Here is a 17,771-nt window from a genome sequence, read left to right on the forward strand (position 1 = left end):
GCTTCCTCTTCTCAGGCGACTCTATAGAGTTTGTGACGAGCTGACCAAAAAATTAGCCATCATAGTCAACATACAAACAGAGGTTCACACACACACTATCTACAATGAACAAGGTAATGAATCAGTCCACTGTCCCATCAGTGGACAAGTGGATGGACTAAATGTGATAAATAGGTAGAGATAAAATATGGTCGAGACTTTGAAAAGCATGTCATGTCATCTATAGGAAAATGGATGAGACAGGTGATCACCATGTCAAGTGAGATAAACCAGGCTCAAAATGACAAGCACACATTTCTCTTTTAGGCAAAATCTAGACTTTTAAGAAGATGTGAAGTTGGAAGGGGGTCATGGGGGAAGGAAAGGGATAAGTGAGAGGCAGGGGGAGATAAGAGATAGCAAAATGATCAAAGTATGTGATGTGCATGTATGGAGATGTAACAATGTAACCAATTTTGTGCATGATTCATGCTAATAAGGTTTTTATTGGGGGGGTGTGAAAATTAAACTATCACAATATCTGCCTAGCCAGAAATATTTTGATTAGAATAAGGGATGGATAGATGTATAATGGATGGGTAGACAGATCATGAGTGGATGTACATAGATGGTTGGAGAGTGGATCATAGATAAATGAACGAAGGATCATGCATGGATTGATTGATCATGGAGGGATGAATCATGGATGGATTGATGGATAGATGGATAAATGGATCGTGGTTAGATTGATGGATCATGGCTGATTAGATGAATCATGAATGGGTGGGGTGGATGGATGGATGGATGGATGATGGATGGATGGATGGATGGATGGATGGATGGATGGATGATTTGGTCTTACAGGATGAATAGAAACTTACAGGACCAGGAAGCAAGGAAAGGCATTCCATCAGCCTACAGAGCATGAATCAGAGGCAAGGTGGCATTCGTAGGTCTTATGTCCTCCAGGACAGCCACCTATTGATGCGAAAGGTGACTTCTGCCTTCAGATTACAGTCACTCTTTCTGAAAATTGACCCCGAAGATAGAAAAGAAGGCAGCAGCTGCAGACTACAGGCCAGGAATAGATGTCACTGTTTACAGAGGATCAGAACAAAGTGTGCTAAAGAGGGAGAGAGAAAAGGGGTCTGTGTCCAAGAGGGAAGGTGGTACTCTCTGTGTGAGGGACCTGGCCTATACCCAACCTATTCCTACTTTACAGGATTAGGATGCCACGTTTAGGCTTTCTCAGGCCTGTCCTAGGACATGAGTTTCCTCGGTGCCTAGAAGACTTCTGGTCCTTTCATGGGAATTTCTCTCTTAGGTACAATTGTCTGCTCATGAGATGATGCCAGTGTGCAGTTCTTTGTCCCCCACCTAGCAGTGTCCTGACTTGCCTTCCGTCCTGCTGATGTCTCCAGTCTTTCCTAGGAGTCTAAGTCCAGTGTTAGCGCAGGATTCCTTAGACTTCCCCATGCTTGATGGCCATGCACCCTCAGGGTCAGAACCAGCCTGCCAGAAGAATGAGGCTACAGCACTGCACGCCCATATTTTCCTGGCCCCTCCTTATGCTCCAGGGCTCAAGTGCAGCTAAGAGTCTTGAGCCCTTTGTGCAGCTTGTTTCCATGTGCAGTATGACTTCTGGGAGGGTTTTGTAGGGGCCTATTGGCCAAAGATTCCAATGGCATTAACCATTCCTTCACACCGCCAGGATGACGTCACAGCGGAAGAAGCTCCTGGACCAGTTCACAAAGCACCAGCAGGGCCGCCTGAACTCTCAGAGGCAGAAGGCACAAGAGCTGGACCAGCTGGAAGCCCAGCTTGAGACCCAGCTGCAGGTAGTTTCAGAGATGTGCCACTAGGCAGTGTCACAGTGTCATAGTGTACCAGAAAAAGGCCACACCTGGGTTCACAGAAAGCCACCCAGGTCACTGTAAAAAACTCTGGGCCCCACTCCAGACCTCTCTCCCTCTCTCTGTCTATAACATCTTGACAATGTGTGGCTTTCTGAAGGGAACTTGAGCCCCTTGGGGATAGCAGGTCCCACGTGGCTCTGGTGTATTCAGGGAACAGCTGAGCAGTCTGCCCGTGGTTTGGGAAGTAGTAAAGGAATGAGTATTTCCCTGTGGTGCAGACCACCACCAAGAGGGCTGCAGGTATCAGGACTGCCATCTCTGCCTCCTGAGCTATGCTGACAGTAACAAAGACTCACACTCAACGTAGAGCATTCAGGGAGGCTTAACTCCCCAGGGTATGAAGTAGACAGTTTAGCACAGAAAAGTCTCCGCCTGGAGGATTATGGGGTGCGACTGTACTCCCAAAGTATCTGCCTTTTTAAAAAGTATCAGGGAATGGCAGGATGCTTTCAAACAAAAGCAAGGAAGGACAGGATGGCTCAGCGGCTGAAAAGCTCTTTCTGCTCAGACCTGGTCCTGAGTTCATCCTCAGAACGCATGATAGAAGGGGAGAATGTACTTCCTGAAGCTGTCCTCTGACCACCATGTATGCATTGCAGAGTACACACACACACCTAACACCACCATGACACCACCACCAAATGGGTATTGTCTATCTGGTCGGCAGTAGTGAGTGACAGCAGTTTTAAAGAATCCTGTTAACGACGGGCTTTTCTTCCCAAGGATCCCTTGCAGATGAGAGCTACTCTGAGAGTTCTCAAAGTCAAATGTGAGCAGTTGAAGGAGTGGCTTCAGTGGTCCTTAGTACAGATGGGAAATAGAAACACAGTAGTAAGTGATAGCATCTGGGTCTTCTGGCAGCCATGCCCTGAAGTACAGCAGAGTTGGTGTTTGCCAGTGGCTGAGCCTCCAAACTGTCCTCATTTATGGACAAGGTTATTGGACTAGGAAAGAGGAGCCAGCTGTCAAGAGCAGCAACCTCTTCCGTGACCCAGTCCTGATGTCTCAGGGCGGATTGCTGCTTGGAAAACCTTCCGCCCCGGGACCTGAGCTATGGCCACCAGCCATCCTTCATAGCGTAAGGCTTCAGTCAGTGGCAGGGAACTGATTCTCTTCCGTTCGTCTATCAGGAAGCTGAGCAGACCCTTATCTCGGAGCTGGCGACATTGGCCCGAGTGCCCCTTGCTGAGAACAAGCCATTCTCCAACAAGCGAGGCCTGCCAGGTAAGTCCCAGCAGCAGGAGGGGCTCTGAGCTTAGAAGTGTGGGTCCCAGTCCACAGCCACCGTTAAACCAAACCACTGTGTAGCCTTGGGTATTCTGCACAGCTTCTCTTGGCTCTCCTGCTCTCTGTAACTGAGCAGGCTCGGGACCACCCAGAGACACCGGCTCTCTAGCATCTCCCCCCAGTGCCAATTCCTGGCTCCACTACTCACCTGCCTCATCCCCACCTCTACTTTCCCATATGTAAAATGGGGAAATGACATCTTTCCCCTACCAGAGATGCTTTGGGACATCATAGCCTGATGTCATCTGTTGGTAGAAGTGATTCACAGCTATTGCATATAAAAGCCTGTACCTGAATTCTACCCCTCTCTCACTCCCTCCATCCCTTTCCCTCTCCCCCTCCACCTCCCTCCCTCCATCCCTCTACCTCCCTCCCTCCATCCCTCCCTCCTGCTTCCTGTATTCTGCATGCCATGGATAAGGCAGAAACAGGGAAGAACCTGGTGCACCCAATTCCATCCCAGCTCTGTCAAGAGCAGGCTGTGGGCTGTGGGAAATACTTCATGATGTTCAGCTTGCTTCACAGTGATGTGGGTGGGTAGTCTGGGTAGAGCCCACTTGCCCACCAAGGTCTCTCATAAACTGTGGGAGGAGGAAGTGACATTGAAGTCATGAAGCCATCCTGGGCCTGTCTGTCTCCTACAGAGAAGCCGGTAAGGACCAAAAGGAAGAAGCCCCCACCTCGGGAGAGAGAGGACCTGGGGCTACCAAACGATGACCACCCTGCCTTGGCCGACCACTCCACAGGACCACTCAGGTGTGAGGGGTTGCAGCCCACTGCCTTTCTCCTGACCTCTGTCAAGTGTCTGGAGTCTGGGAGTGACTCTTCTCAAGGTGCTCATGTGAAGTCCAGGAAATGCTAGGCGCATAATTAGAGAATGGTGGGTGGGGGGAGGGGGACCATAACAGGCGGTGCCTGATTTGCCGGGAACATCCATTTGTGGATCAGCTTTGGGGCTCCTGGGTCAATGAGCCAGGATCTCCGTTTTCCTCCGGCTCTGGGTAGCTTCTGCCTGCTTTTTAGATATCACACAGGCCAGGGAGTTTCACTGCTGGCTCGTCCTGCATCCACAGTGCAGTGTACTCAGCATCGCCGCCCATCCTTGTCCACAGCAACGGAAAGCTGGGTCAGCAGGACGGCGAAGCTTGTGATGGAGAAAACACGAGGAAGATACTGCAGAAAAGAAGCAATCTGTGAGCTGCTGAGACGGCCTGCCATGCACCTCACTTCCTCTGTGCGACTGGGGGACAGAAGAATAGGCCAGTCTTGAGAGAGGGGGTGCCACCTGCCTTAGAAAGTGAAGATGGCGAGACAGTAGCACCAAGTGCCTGGGATCATTGGAAACGATGGGGACATGCCCTTGAGAATGTAGCATCTCAGCTTTCACCCTGGACCTCTTGCCCTGATCTCTTCCTCCCTCAGGAGGGTCCTCTACCCCTGCCCTCCAGCCTCACACAGTGTCTTGGTGCTGCCTAACAGTCTGGTTAGAGATTGGAGACCCTGATTCCCAGCATGCATGAAGTCCTGCCCATCAGGGTCTCAGCATGGCTGGTATTTTCCAGGCCTGAGGCCACTGTTTCATCTCCACCATCCACAGTCATCCCCTGGTCCCTGGCTCTGGCTGCCAGGATCCCAACTGGAACCAACTTTTGGCCTTGCTATTTCTATCTGTTGGCTCAGGTAGCCCTGGGACCTGGGCACCCAAGGATGTGTGAGTCCCAGGGCCAACGTTCTTGGCATAACAAAGGGGTTCCAGACACACAGACCTGTTCTGAACCACTCAGAACATGGGGACCATACTTGCCTGTCACATATAACAAGGAGTCCTCTGTGGGCAGGGAAGACATAGAAGGACACTGTTCCTACCACCAGGAGTCGCTGAGGAGAGGAAATCATCCCTCGAGGAGACACCCACAGGTCACCTGCCCTTCCGAGGGATGATGAAGACTTCATAAGCTTTCAAACCAGCCACACTTGCCCCATAGGCCAGAGGCCTTTCCCACCCAGGGGGGCTTTCTCTTCCAGCAGCATCTAGGATTCCCAATCATCACTGTCAACATTTGGGTATGATCACTCATTATCCAGGTGTGAAAGCTGCTGCTGCCAAAGATGGAGTCTCTTATGTCAGACCCACACCCATGTGGAGCTGGGAGGTTGTGGGCGGCACACACAGGTACATCTGAGATGAGAGCCATCACTCAATGGAAACACACCTTCAGGTTTCCTGCTCTTAGGAGACACCTCCCAAGGAACAGCAGTGTGTCTGGGAGTGACACCAGAGGCAGAAAGAGGGCCTGACTAAGGACTTGGCTGAGGCAGCAACCAATGTTCCCTTTTCTTCCTCCAATACTATTCCCCCAGCCTCCTGTGCCATAACCTCCTTGCTGCCTCTTCCTAAATAAAGAACTCTACCCCAGGAGTTGTTCTCGGCTGTTTCAGGCATGTGAAGACCCAGACTTTCCTGTACATGATAGGACAATGGGCAGCAACCCTGGGCTCTAACCACTAGATGGAAACTGTCCCAACCATTCATCTCCCCTGTTCTCTGTGATAGGTCGATGTGTATGTCCCCTGGGCAAGCCCAGAACCGACCATCCCACTGGTTTCTGCGACTCTGAAGTCCTCAGGAATCTTCTGGATTTTCTAGGAATTTTAGGTTCTCAAAAAGGAAACCACAATTAGCTAATTAGAAAGCAACCGTGCGTGCGCGCGCACGCGCGGGTACGTGCGTGCGTCTGCGTGTGTACATGTGGAGGCCAGAACTGACCTCAAACTCAGAGAGCCAGAGTTCGGCCTGATTCAGCTTCCAGAGTGTGAGGTTTATGCCACCGCATGGCCTTTATCCCCTTTGGGGTCAGGGCAGAGGGGGAATGGGAGAGAGGAGAGGCTTCTCATTGGCCTGGAACTCGCCAATTAGAGAGAGCGGCCTAGAACTCGCCAATTAGGAGAGGCTGCCTGACCAGAAGGTCCTCAAGCTCAGAAGTCAAGCACTTTAAGAACTGAGACACTTCCCCTGTAATCAGTTTTAACAACCAGCTCAGGGTTGGTCCCAGCGTGAGTCCACAGTGCCCTCTGGTGGCTGTAATGGAGCATGTCGTCTAAGGAATCTGGAAAAGCTCTAGTTTTCTTTCTGCAAGAATTCTGCTTGCATGGGGATCAATCACTATTGTCACTTAAGTCCTCTGGTTTGATGGTGTGACTGTGGTAAACATAAATTGTGTTGCTCAATTCCTCTAACCCCAACACTGGCCAGGTAACTCGAGTTTCTTAGGGTTCCCACTCAATGACCAAAAGCAACGTGGGAAGGGAAGGGTTTATCTTAGCTTACATTCCACATCACAGTCCATTATTGAGGGCAGAAACCCAAAGCAGGAACATGGCAGCAAGAACCGAAGCAGAGGCCTTAGAGAAACACTGCATACTGACTTGCCCCTCATGGTTTGCTCAGCCAGCTCTCATAGTATTCGGGACCATCTGCCCAGGGGTAGCATCACCCACACTAAGCTGGACCCTTACACACCAACCACCAAGACAATGCCCTACAGATTTACCGACAGTCCAGTCTTATGGGGGCTTTTCTCAACTGAGATTCCCTCCTCTCAAAGCACATTGCTACTCAACTGCCATCCCTTTCTCATCTGTACCTGTGATATTGTGTTAATGTTAGTATATAAAACAGCGTATCTTCAAAAGTCCCACAGGCCTTAAAATCCGCCTTAAAGGTTTAGTCTCCTTAAAATATCCAGTCATTCTCCTCTCTTCCTCCGCCATCTCTACATCTGATTCTGCTTCTCACCATGTCTTCTCACAGGACTTCCAGAATCAAGTGATTCCTAGCCAAGAAACAAAAGCAAAAGGATCCCACTCCTCAATGGATTCGAGGACACTGGAGGAGAAGGAAGCTGGATCCCCAAGGATCCACACAATGGCAAGACTGAGGGTTTATACTGTATTGGTCATCGATCAGTCCTTCTGAATGAAGTTCAACTTTTTTTTGAAGATTCATTTATTTTATTTAAATGAGTACACTGTAGCTGTCTTCAGACACACCAGAATAAGCCATTGGGTTCCATTACAGATGGCTGTGAGCTACCATGTGGTTACTGGGAATTGAACTCAAGACCTCTGGGAGAGCAGTCAGTGCTCTTAACCACTGAGCCATCTCTCCAGCCCAGAGTTCAACATTTTTAACCTGAAGACATGCTCATATCTAAGTTGGAAGTGTGGTTTGTCCAGTAATAAAATATAAAGCCTTTCAAAAATTAATAAAATATTCAGTTTTTTTTTAAAAGTTTAAATCCTCTCTAAAATATCTGAAGCTTTTTTAGAATATCTAAAGTCTCGCACATGTCAGAACGGCTAAGATCAATACCATAAGTGACAGCTCATGATGGCAAGGTTAAGAAGCAAGGGAAACACCCTCCTCCACTGCTGGTGGGAGTACAAACTTGTACAACCACCGTGGAAATCAATGTGGCAGTTCCTGGGGAAACTGGGACTTGATCTATCCCAAGACCCAGCGCTGTTCTGTGTACCGGAAACCATCTGCAGAGATCTGCAGAGCTCTGGCCAGGTTGGAGCAGCTAAAGAGTTGTGCTCTTCAAAGGGGAGGTAGAGTTGATCTTCCATGGCCACTGCTACTCTGGAGCAGCAAGAGTCTACATGGTGGGTCAGCACGAAACTGCTGGATCTGTTCCGAGGCCCCTACATGGAGCTGTCAAGGGATTGGAGCTCGATTAGCCTGCAGGAGAGAATTCTCTTCCCCAAAAGTTTTACAGCTCTTATAGGACAGACATTCTCAAACTTTCTTTGACGAAATAATCCTCGAACTTTATTCCTTCTGGACAGGACCTTATACATTTTGGGGTGGGGTGGGATCTAAAAGCAGATGCTTTCTATTGAGTTTGGTTGAGATTTAACAATGCCTCATCTGCATGTGGAGGGGCTTCAGGCACTGCCCCTATGTGACTGCTTGTCACAGTCCTCTCTCCATGGAGTGCCGTAGTCACGTGTTCCAGGACAGAAAACTGGTCAGGTGTAGTTTTAATTATTTCAAACCTTATTTTTAATGATGGTTCTTAAATGCTTTAACCTCCCTTGTAGCCCATCACCCACCAGAGGTAGTGGAAAGGAAAGGTCATGGGGGAGGTGGACCTGTTTAGGAAGGTTCTTTGGAGCAAGTTTCATCTGTGTTGTCTGGAAATTGGCAGTTCAGTTCCCAGGTCAGCAAGCAGTGGCAGCTCGAGCCACTCGCAAACACTTCACAGATACACCAGCACTCCAGTTCAGTAGAATCAGGTTAGCAACAGTGGCGACACAACCTAACAGATACTAGGCCTCAACCTCGGTTCAAATCAGTAGGAGGGATCAACAGGAATACCAGGAGAAGTTCTCAGCTGTGCCTCTCTCAAGGAAGCAAAGATCAGCAAAGACTCAAGACCCACAAGGGTTGACAACTAGCTCTATAAGCAAGCCTAGGTCTCTCTCGGTCATGCTGTAGAGTCCTATTTATACCCTCCAAACATCAGGCGTTTTCTGTAGAGCACCCAATGTCCCGCCAGCAAGAACGACGCGCGGCAACAGGATTCTTCTGCGAGCAAGCCTTTACTGTGTTACAGCTCTTCTTAGTGTTACAGCTCTTCTCAGTGTTACAGCTCTTCTCAGTGTTACAGCTCTTCTGAACAGGGACCCCGAGCAGCAAAATCGCTCGGCTTATATAGACAACAGTATGCTAATTATCTCTCAGGGATTGGTGGGGCTTGGATCACCCCACTACTTGTCCTCCAGGGATTGGTGGAGAATGAATCACCTCATTAGCATATTAACGGTCAACTAACACCTGGTGCATAAACCGCACATGTGCAGTACCACTGTTCACCACTAGAGGGAGCCCTAGCAAGGGGACAAGCCTGCACATGCGCAGTAAGTCGTTTATATCCAGACAAGGCTGGATGTCGGCGCCATCTTTGTTTCGCCGCGCCGCTCTCTACATCTCCCTTTTTTGTTTAATAAAATGACTGGTCTAGATCTGGGTGTCACGTCAATCTTGTCATTGCTCCTGTCTTAGGTCGTTCTCATCCAAACTCGTTAGGTCGTTCTCATCCAAACTCGGCCTTACCCGTCATAGAGTTACCCTATCGCCACCGGGCCCCGTGTCTTAGGTTGGTCCAAGTTCGAGGAAAGTTGCCCGTCCCTGGATACAATGACTCCACATGACTGTGACAAAAATGATCTAGGGCGAACTCTTGATCTTTCAAAGAGGCCAGCCATATGTTGGGAGAAGTACCCTTTTTAATGGTGGTCATAGCCTGGTAAACAACCACTTTGTGTCTGGCATGTTCTCTTTTTTAAACAGCCAATAAGCCAGAGACCTACTCCGCATCCCAGGAGGACAATAGCTCCCCAGGATAAACATGCCCGCCCACTCCTTAACAAGGGAGAAAGCATTGGTAATCCATGAGATAAAGTCTTCAACTGTGATGGGGTCCAGCCTAGTGCTGTTGAGGACAGCAATCTGCATCAGCAATTGTCTTGATAGTTGCTCTGCTTTCATGGACCAGTTTCCTTTCAGATAATTCGAGATTTCTTTGTTCTGTTGAAAATTCTGAGAAAAGTTAGCTCGCAAAAGAATAATGCATAAACCTCGAAGGGAGGAAACACAAGACAGCTGTGTCATATGATACAGTGCTTCAATTGTTCTTGAACTAAATCTATCCTTTGATTGGCTAATAGAAGGCCAGATGCCAAATGGGTATTAAATTCTTGTATCTCTAGCGCCACTGCAGTTCTGATTGACAGTCTCAGCCGTCTGTATTTGATTGGTCATAGCGATTGCAGCTGTGGTAGCTGCGGCAGCAGACAGCACAATGGCTGAAATTATGGCTGCCATAATTCCAAAATCTCTTTTGGCTCTCAGCAAATTAAGAATAGGAAAGCTATCTGGGTTTGCCTCCACTGGGATTGGCACAAAGGAGGGAATCTTAACCATCACTGTGGTGTCATTGGTGCCATCCCAGCATTCAGCTAAATAGACTACATCAGAGCTATTACAATTTAAAGCACCACTGCTTACATTAGTGCTTATCAGAAAAAAGGTGATCTAGCACATACTGAAGTACTAGTGGCAGTATTATTTACCAAGAGGTTATTATATTGAATATTAATCAACCTGGTATCACCTTTTTCTGGTAGCTGAAACATTATACATCATGAAGTTCTCTCCCATCAACCTAGCAAAGGGGGTCAGGGATGTATATAACCCTTGCTCATTGGACAGCACCCATTGAAACCAAGGCCAGAGATTATGCTTGTCAGTCTTATTCTCAAAACAGTAGAATTGCTATGAACTGGCATGGGTACTGGCCAGGATCTGGCAATAGCCCACAGGGTGAGCGAATTAACCTGTATTACCATTCCCAGTAGTAATAGTAGGGTTCGTAGTCTCATCTTCAGGAAGAGCAGAAGGCAATTTTCGAGTCAAACGCTCAGGTACCCAAATTGGATTTTCTTGATTCTGCGGAAAAACACAAATCGCTCCCCTGGATCGTATTAGAATAGGATCCGGGCCTTTCCATTCTCCAGTGAGTACATCCTTCCACTTCACCTGATCCTTGGGTGGGATAGGCCACTGCCCATGGCGTTCTGCTGCCGAATAGTCATGGGCGTCTAAATTTAAGAAATTTAAAGTAAGAAGTGCAGTGGAGATGGCAACCTTGGGGGTTGGCGGCACCTCACCAATTCCCCCTTTTTGTTTATTTTAAATAAGCCTTTAATGTGCGATGGGCACGTTCAATGATTCCTTGGCCTTGAGGATTATAAGGAAGTCCTGTCAGGTGTGCAACACCCATCTGATTGCAGAAATGTTTAAACTTTTCTGAAGTATAAGCAGGGCTATTATCGGTCTTGAGCAGCCTAGGAAGACCCCAAGCACTCCAAGCCTCAAGACAGTGGGCAATGACATGAGAGGCCTTTTCCCCAGACAAGGGAGAAGCAACTATGACCCCGGAGCATGTATCGATGGAAACATGCACATACTTTAATTTTCCAAAGGTGGGGACATGGGTAACATCCATCTGCCAAACCTGCAGGGGTCGAAGGCCACGGGGATTAATGCCCACATGTGGGGTGGTAATAAACGCACTGCAATTACCGCAGCGAAGCACTATTTTTCTGGCCTCTGCTCTAGAAATAGGAAAACGTCTGCGTAAGGTCTCAGCACTAACATGAAATAAGGAATGGAACTGGGTGGCAGCTTCCACAGGAGTCAGCACAGCAAACGTAGTGGCTCTAGTAGCCAAATCGGCCAGGTTATTCCCATGAGACATTGGGCCAGGCAACCCTGAATGAGCCCTTATATGGGTGATGAAAAAAGGGGAATGCCGAGATAGTAACTCCTGCTGGATCTCCAGAAACATAGAAGCCACTGTACTAGTGGTTCTAATCATTCCCGCAACTTCTAAAGATTTAACTGAATTAACCACATAGGAGGAATCTGAAACAATATTTAATGGACTAGGGAACACTCGGAGCACTTCCAATACAATCTGACACTCAACTAATTGAGGGGAATTAGGGGTAAATTGCTTAGTTACCACTTTACCGTCATGCACATAAGTACCCAAACCAGTTTTCGATCCATCCGTATAAACAATATCCCCTGCCTGAAGGGGTTCCATGCTGGTAACCCGGGGAAACACAAGGGGATGACATTTTGCAAAGGTCAAAATGGGGTGCCTGGGGTAGTGATTATCAAACACCCCTGAAAAGATGCACACAAGTATTGCCCAGTCATCATTTGTAGCAGCCAGCACTTGGAGCTGTTCTGCAGTATAGGGTATAACAATTTTTATTGGATGTTTACCAAAATGAGTTACAGCTACTCTTAGTCCTCTCATAGCCAATCTTGCCACCGCTGAGGGGTACCACTCTATGGTTTTAGCCGGAGAGGCTTGTGGGTGAATCCAAAGTAAGGGGCCATTCTGCCATAACACTGCAGTGGGTAATTTAGCAGTTTGCAAAACACATAGCTCAAAAGGTTCATCAGGTTGTATCCTTACTAATTGAGCCTCAGAAAGAGTCTTCTCCACCTTTTGGAGGGCCTCTACAGCCTCCATAGACAGGGATCGTGGGGATGTTAATTGCGGATCCCCTTCCAATATATCAAACAAAGGTTTTAACTCAGCAGTAGATATTTTCAGGAATGGCCGTAGCCAATTAATATCTCCCAAAAGTTTTTGAAAATCATTTAAGGTTTGTAGGTGATCTCGCCTGATTTCAATTTTTTGTGGAGTAATAACTTCTGGATGTACAACGGCTCCTAAAAACTTGCCCATCAGCGATCTCTGAACCTTTTCAGTAGCTATAGTTAGCCCAAACTGTTGGAAATGTTTAATTAAGTCAGCATATGCTATCTCAAGCTCTTGAGGTTTGGATCCACAAAGGAGTATATCATCCATGTAATGAAGAATCGTTAGTGATGGATATTGCCCTCTGACAGGAGTCAGGGCCTGTTGTACATATAACTGACATATAGTGGGGCTGTTTGCCATCCCCTGGGGCAAGACTTTCCATTGATAGCGCTCATCAGGCTCCACATGATTTATTGCAGGCAGAGTAAAGGCAAACCTCTCTTTATCCTTAGGATGTAAAGGAATAGAGAAAAAGCAATCCTTAATATCTATTATAATAACCTCCCATTGCTTTGGCAAGGCAGAAAGAAGCGGAAGACCGCGTTGGACTGATCCATACAATTTCATTTGTGTATTAATTGCTCTAAGATCATGCAATAGTCTCCATTTTCCTGACTTCTTTTTTATAACAAATATTGGAGTATTCCAGGGTGAGCTTGAAGGTTCCAAATGTCCTAATTGCAACTGTTCCTTTACTAATTGGTGAGCGGCCTCCAGCTTTTCAGAGGAGAGAGGCCATTGAGGAACCCATACAGCTTCCTATGTTATCCACGGTATGGGCATAGCTCCCTCAATGGCCCCTAAGAAAAACCCAGATCGTGACGATCGGGTTTTGCAGTGGGTTGAATTGGCTCTGTAGTTCCTTGGTGCTGCTTACCAATGCCTTTTCCTGGGACATACCCCATATCCCTTACCATTCTCTGTGCTGGTAGGGAATTCTCATTCATAAATTTAAGCCCCAACTCAGCCAAAATATCTCTTCCCCATAAGTTGACAGGTAAAGGAAGAACATATGGGACGAAACTACCCTCCTGTCCTTCTGGGGCTTTCCACTTTAAGGGCCTAGAGCTAATAGTTGGACTAGCTTCATAACCTAAACCTTGTAATGAATGGGAAGATTGAGTAATGGGCCATTTTGTAGGCCACCATTTAGTGGAGATAATGCTTTTGTCTGCCCCTGTATCTAGAATTCCCTCAAATGTCTTTCCTTCAATGGTTAGGATCAGAGTAGGTCGAGCGTGTAAATCGACCATAAGATATGCTGAATCAGTGCCCGTAGAGCCGAAACCCTTCTTTCCTCTTTTTGTACTTCCCAATTTAAACTGGGCATGATAACTGGGTAAAACAAGCAATTGTGCAATCCGGTCACCTGGGGAAATGGAGAAGAGACCTCGTGGGGAGGAGCACATGATCTTCAACTGGCCCTCATAATCTTGATCAATAACCCCAGGATGTACCACCAATCCTTTAAGAGTAGTAGAGGAGCGTCCTAAAAGCAGCCCAACTGTATTGGGTGGTAAAGGGCCATGAAAGTCAGAGGGGATAGGCTGCACCCCCATTTGAGGGGTTAGGACGATTCTGGAGGTGGCACGGAGGTCTAATCCTGCGGAACCCGGAGTGGCTCTCCTGGGGAAGTTTGATGAGCCCAGGTTACTGGGGAGCTGGTTGCCCCATATATTTGAGGGCCCTGAGGACGGGGGCCCCGTTGGACGTTTTTTGACATATCCAAGGGTTTCCCTGTTATGTCCTTTACTGACCTGCACTCATTGGCCCAATGTTTCCCTTTCTTACACTTTGGACACAGTCCTGGGGCTTTCTTTGGATTAAAGCCAGGATTCTGATTCCTGCACTCCCTTTTCATATGACCGGGCTTTCCACATTGGAAACACGTGATGCCTCTGCTAGAGAGGCCAGGCCGCCTTTGTCCTTGTAATATAGCCGCGGCTAGACCAGTATTGGTAAGTGGTCCTCCTATTTCCCTACAGGCTTTCAGCCAAGCCTGCAGCCCCTTAGATTTCCAGGGGAGGATTGCATTGCGGCATTCTTTGGTACATTGTTCAAAAACTAACTGTTCTATTAAGGGCATGGCCTGGTCTTGGTCTCCAAAAATCCTACCAGAAGCCTCCATCATGCAGGCCACAAAATCTGAGAAAGGCTCACTTGGTCCTTGGATGACCTTGGTCAGGTTCCCGGACACCTCTCCTCTGTTAGTTAGAGCTTTCCATGCCTTGACAGCACTAATAGCAATCTGGGCATATACCTCCAAGGGGAAGGCAGTTTGATTATTGGCCCATTGCCCTTGTCCAGTTAACATGTCAAATGTCCAGGCAGGTTGTCCTGCTGCTGCATTTGCGCGTGCTTGTGCTTGGCAAGCATCGTGCCACAATGCCTTCCACTCAATATACTGTCCCATGCTAAGGAGACAGGCCTTTGTCACAGATTGCCAGTCTGCTGGAGTCATGGCAATGCTTGCTAGTCTTTCTACCTGTGACATGGTAAAATTAGCAGTAACCCCATAGGCACGAACAGACTCTGCCAGTTCCTTAACTTGCTTGTGCTCTAGGGGCTGATGAGAACGAACGCCATCGTCCTCAAACACAGGAAACATTTGCCTAAGTGCTCGCTGTGTTTCAGGTGGACAGAAAGAGTACTCACACTTCCCCTCTATAGAAGGCGGGGGAGTGGAGGCCACCGAGGCATTAATAACTTTCGGTTTCTTCACAGTGGCTCTCCACCTAGGCCCATATCTTTCTTCCTCATATCTGGCTGCCTCTTCCTCTAATTCCTCCTCCTCCGACTCTGACAACTCTTGCTCAGAGTCACTACCAGTCAGTTCTAAGGCTTCTGATTCTTTTAATGGATACAAAGTATCCTCTCCGGATGACTTGTACTTCATCCTCCGGGGTATACCTATTTTTTCCTCCAGCGGCATTTCTTCCGCCTTTTGTATCTCTTTCACTTTTGTTTTAGTAACCTTTTTCTTTTTGTGCGCTCCTAATTTCTCACTCTGCTCCGTTTCTGACATGCTCTCTTGAATGTTCTGTCCTGCCTTGACTATGTCCTCACATTTTAACACAACTAGTAAGAAGACAACAGTCACTATAAAAACGAGCAACAATCCCTCCATGGCAAGACTAAATCCAAAAAGGGGCATGCCTCTCGGAGCTTGCCTTTTAATTTACCTTCTCGCAGTTCTGAATCCTCTTCAGCACACTGAAGGGTCCCCTCGGCACCAGAGATGTTGGTTCCCGGGTCTCGGCACCACTTGTCGGGCGCCCAATGTCCCGCCAGCAAGAACGACGCGTGGCAACAGGATTCTTCTGCGAGCAAGCCTTTACTGTGTTACAGCTCTTCTTAGTGTTACAGCTCTTCTTAGTGTTACAGCTCTTCTCAGTGTTACAGCTCTTCTCAGTGTTACAGCTCTTCTCAGTGTTACAGCTCTTCTGAACAGGGACCCCGAGCAGCAAAATCGTTCGGCTTATATAGACAACAGTATGCTAATTATCTCTCAGGGATTAGTGGGGCTTGGATCACCCCACTACTTGTCCTCCAGGGATTGGCGGAGAATGAATCACCTCATTAGCATATTAACGGTCAACTAACACCTGGTGCATAAACCGCACATGTGCAGTACCGCTGTTCACCACTAGAGGGAGCCCTAGCAAGGGGACAAGCCTGCACATGCGCAGTAAGTCGTTTATATCCAGACAAGGCTGGATGTCGGCGCCATCTTTGTTTCGCTGCACCGCTCTCTACAGTTTTCCACATGTCTTGCCTCAGCATTGGTCTTACCTCAGCATGCAAAGCCAATCAGCCTGAGTCTGTGGAAGCGGAAAGAAACTGCAGTCCACCACCAGAAGGTGTTTTGGTGCTTTTTTTTCTCTATGAAGTCCTACAAATACAGCTCAACTACACAGTGTAAGGCGGACCAATACATGCATATTAGCGAAGAATCCTTCACCACATGTCCTTTCTTGTGCTGGCTTTAGTAGAACATCCTCGCTCCTGTGTCTGCTTCAGTGAAATGTTCCTTCATGAGTCTGCCTTAGCCTTTTACATCTGTGTCCACTTTAATGAAATGATCCTTCATGTGTTTGCCCCAGTCATCCAACTGACTTTCCAAAGAGCCCTTATGTTTCCACTTCGGTCAGGAGTAAATGAAACCTACCATCCTCAGTCTGAGAGTACTAGGGTTTCTGAACCCACTAGACCTTACCAAGTTTCCTGGAAGAGTCCACTGTTATGCCACGCTTGGGCATATACCCAAAGGACGTTCCATCCCACCACAAGGACACTTATTCACCCACATCTGTAGTGACTTTATTCACAATAGCCAAAAACTGGAAACAGCCAAGATGTCCCTCAACCAAAGAGTAGATAAAGAAAATGTGGTTTGTTCATACAAGGTAGTGTTATTCAGCTGTTAAAAACAATGACCTCATGAAATTTTCAGGAAAATAGATGGAATTAGAAAAAAAAATTGTCCTGGCTAAGATAACCCAAACCCAGAAAGTGAAGCACAGTATGTACTCACATATAAGTGGATATTAACTGTTAAGTAAATTACAGTCATGCTACAATCCACAGACCCAGAGAGGCTAAGCAGCAAGGAGGCCTCTAAGGGAAATGCATGGATCTCCCCAGGAAGGTAAACAGAATAGATTTTGTGGGTGGACTGGGGGCCTGTGGGAATAGGAACAGGAAGGGCCGCGTATGGGGGTGGGGTGGAATGGAGAGAGACTACTGGAATTAGAGGGCTTTGGGAGGCATTGTGAAACCCTAGTGCGGTAGACAGTCCCAGGACTCTACAAGAGTGGCCATAGCAAGGACTCCAAATAATGGAGCATACAGAATATGAAACAGTCATTCTCTGTAACCAGGCAACTAGCCCAGTCACAGACCTTCTACCTGCAATCTTTCCCAACTTCTAGATAGAAGCTCAGAACTTGTGGGTGTAGATAGCCAATGCCTAGTCTCTTCTGTAACCCACACCGTGAAAGGGAGCCCCTGCCTGACACTGCCTGGGTGACCGGAAACCAAAGGCTGGATTGCCCAGAGACTTAGGATAGAAAAAAATTAATAAAATGATCCCTAATGATATTCTGCTATACTCAAAATCAGTGCCTGGCCCAATCATCACCAAAGACAGAACAGATGCAGAGACCCACAGCTAAACATTAGGTGGAGAAGGAACCCAAATTGAAGATCTCCAGAGAGCACCTCCCCTCAGAGCTCAGGGAACCCCATAGAAGAGAACTGTGGAATCCAGAGAGGTCAAGGACACCAGGCGAACATGACCTACAGAAAGAATCAACTAAGTGGGATTCATAGGGGCTCACAGAGACTGCAGTGGTAACCATGGCAAAAATCTACACTAGGTCCTCTGCAAATATGTTATGGC

The 17,771-nt window shown here is 47.6% G+C and overlaps 1 protein-coding gene across 3 annotated transcripts in view; it reads left to right on the plus strand.

Annotated features, from left to right (window-relative positions):
* Evc (EvC ciliary complex subunit 1) overlaps positions 1-7,201 on the plus strand; it is a 41,708-nt gene extending 34,507 nt beyond the window's left edge. The window contains exons 18-21 of one of the 3 annotated variants that reach the window (XM_039091723.2): positions 1,691-1,817; positions 3,026-3,119; positions 3,827-3,938; positions 4,295-5,601. In XM_039091723.2, coding sequence (XP_038947651.1) covers positions 1,691-1,817; positions 3,026-3,119; positions 3,827-3,938; positions 4,295-4,379 — 418 coding nt within the window. In that variant the 3' untranslated portion in view covers positions 4,380-5,601. Of the gene's footprint in view, positions 1-1,690; positions 1,818-3,025; positions 3,120-3,826; positions 3,939-4,255; positions 5,602-6,993 lie in introns of those variants that run through there. The other 2 variants (XM_039091724.2, NM_001170439.1) reach the window with 2 other exon arrangements.
* The last annotated feature ends 10,570 nt before the right edge of the window (positions 7,202-17,771 follow it).

Source organism: Rattus norvegicus, chromosome 14 (genome assembly GCF_036323735.1).
Source record: "Rattus norvegicus strain BN/NHsdMcwi chromosome 14, GRCr8, whole genome shotgun sequence".
Classification (NCBI taxonomy): domain Eukaryota; kingdom Metazoa; phylum Chordata; class Mammalia; order Rodentia; family Muridae; genus Rattus; species Rattus norvegicus.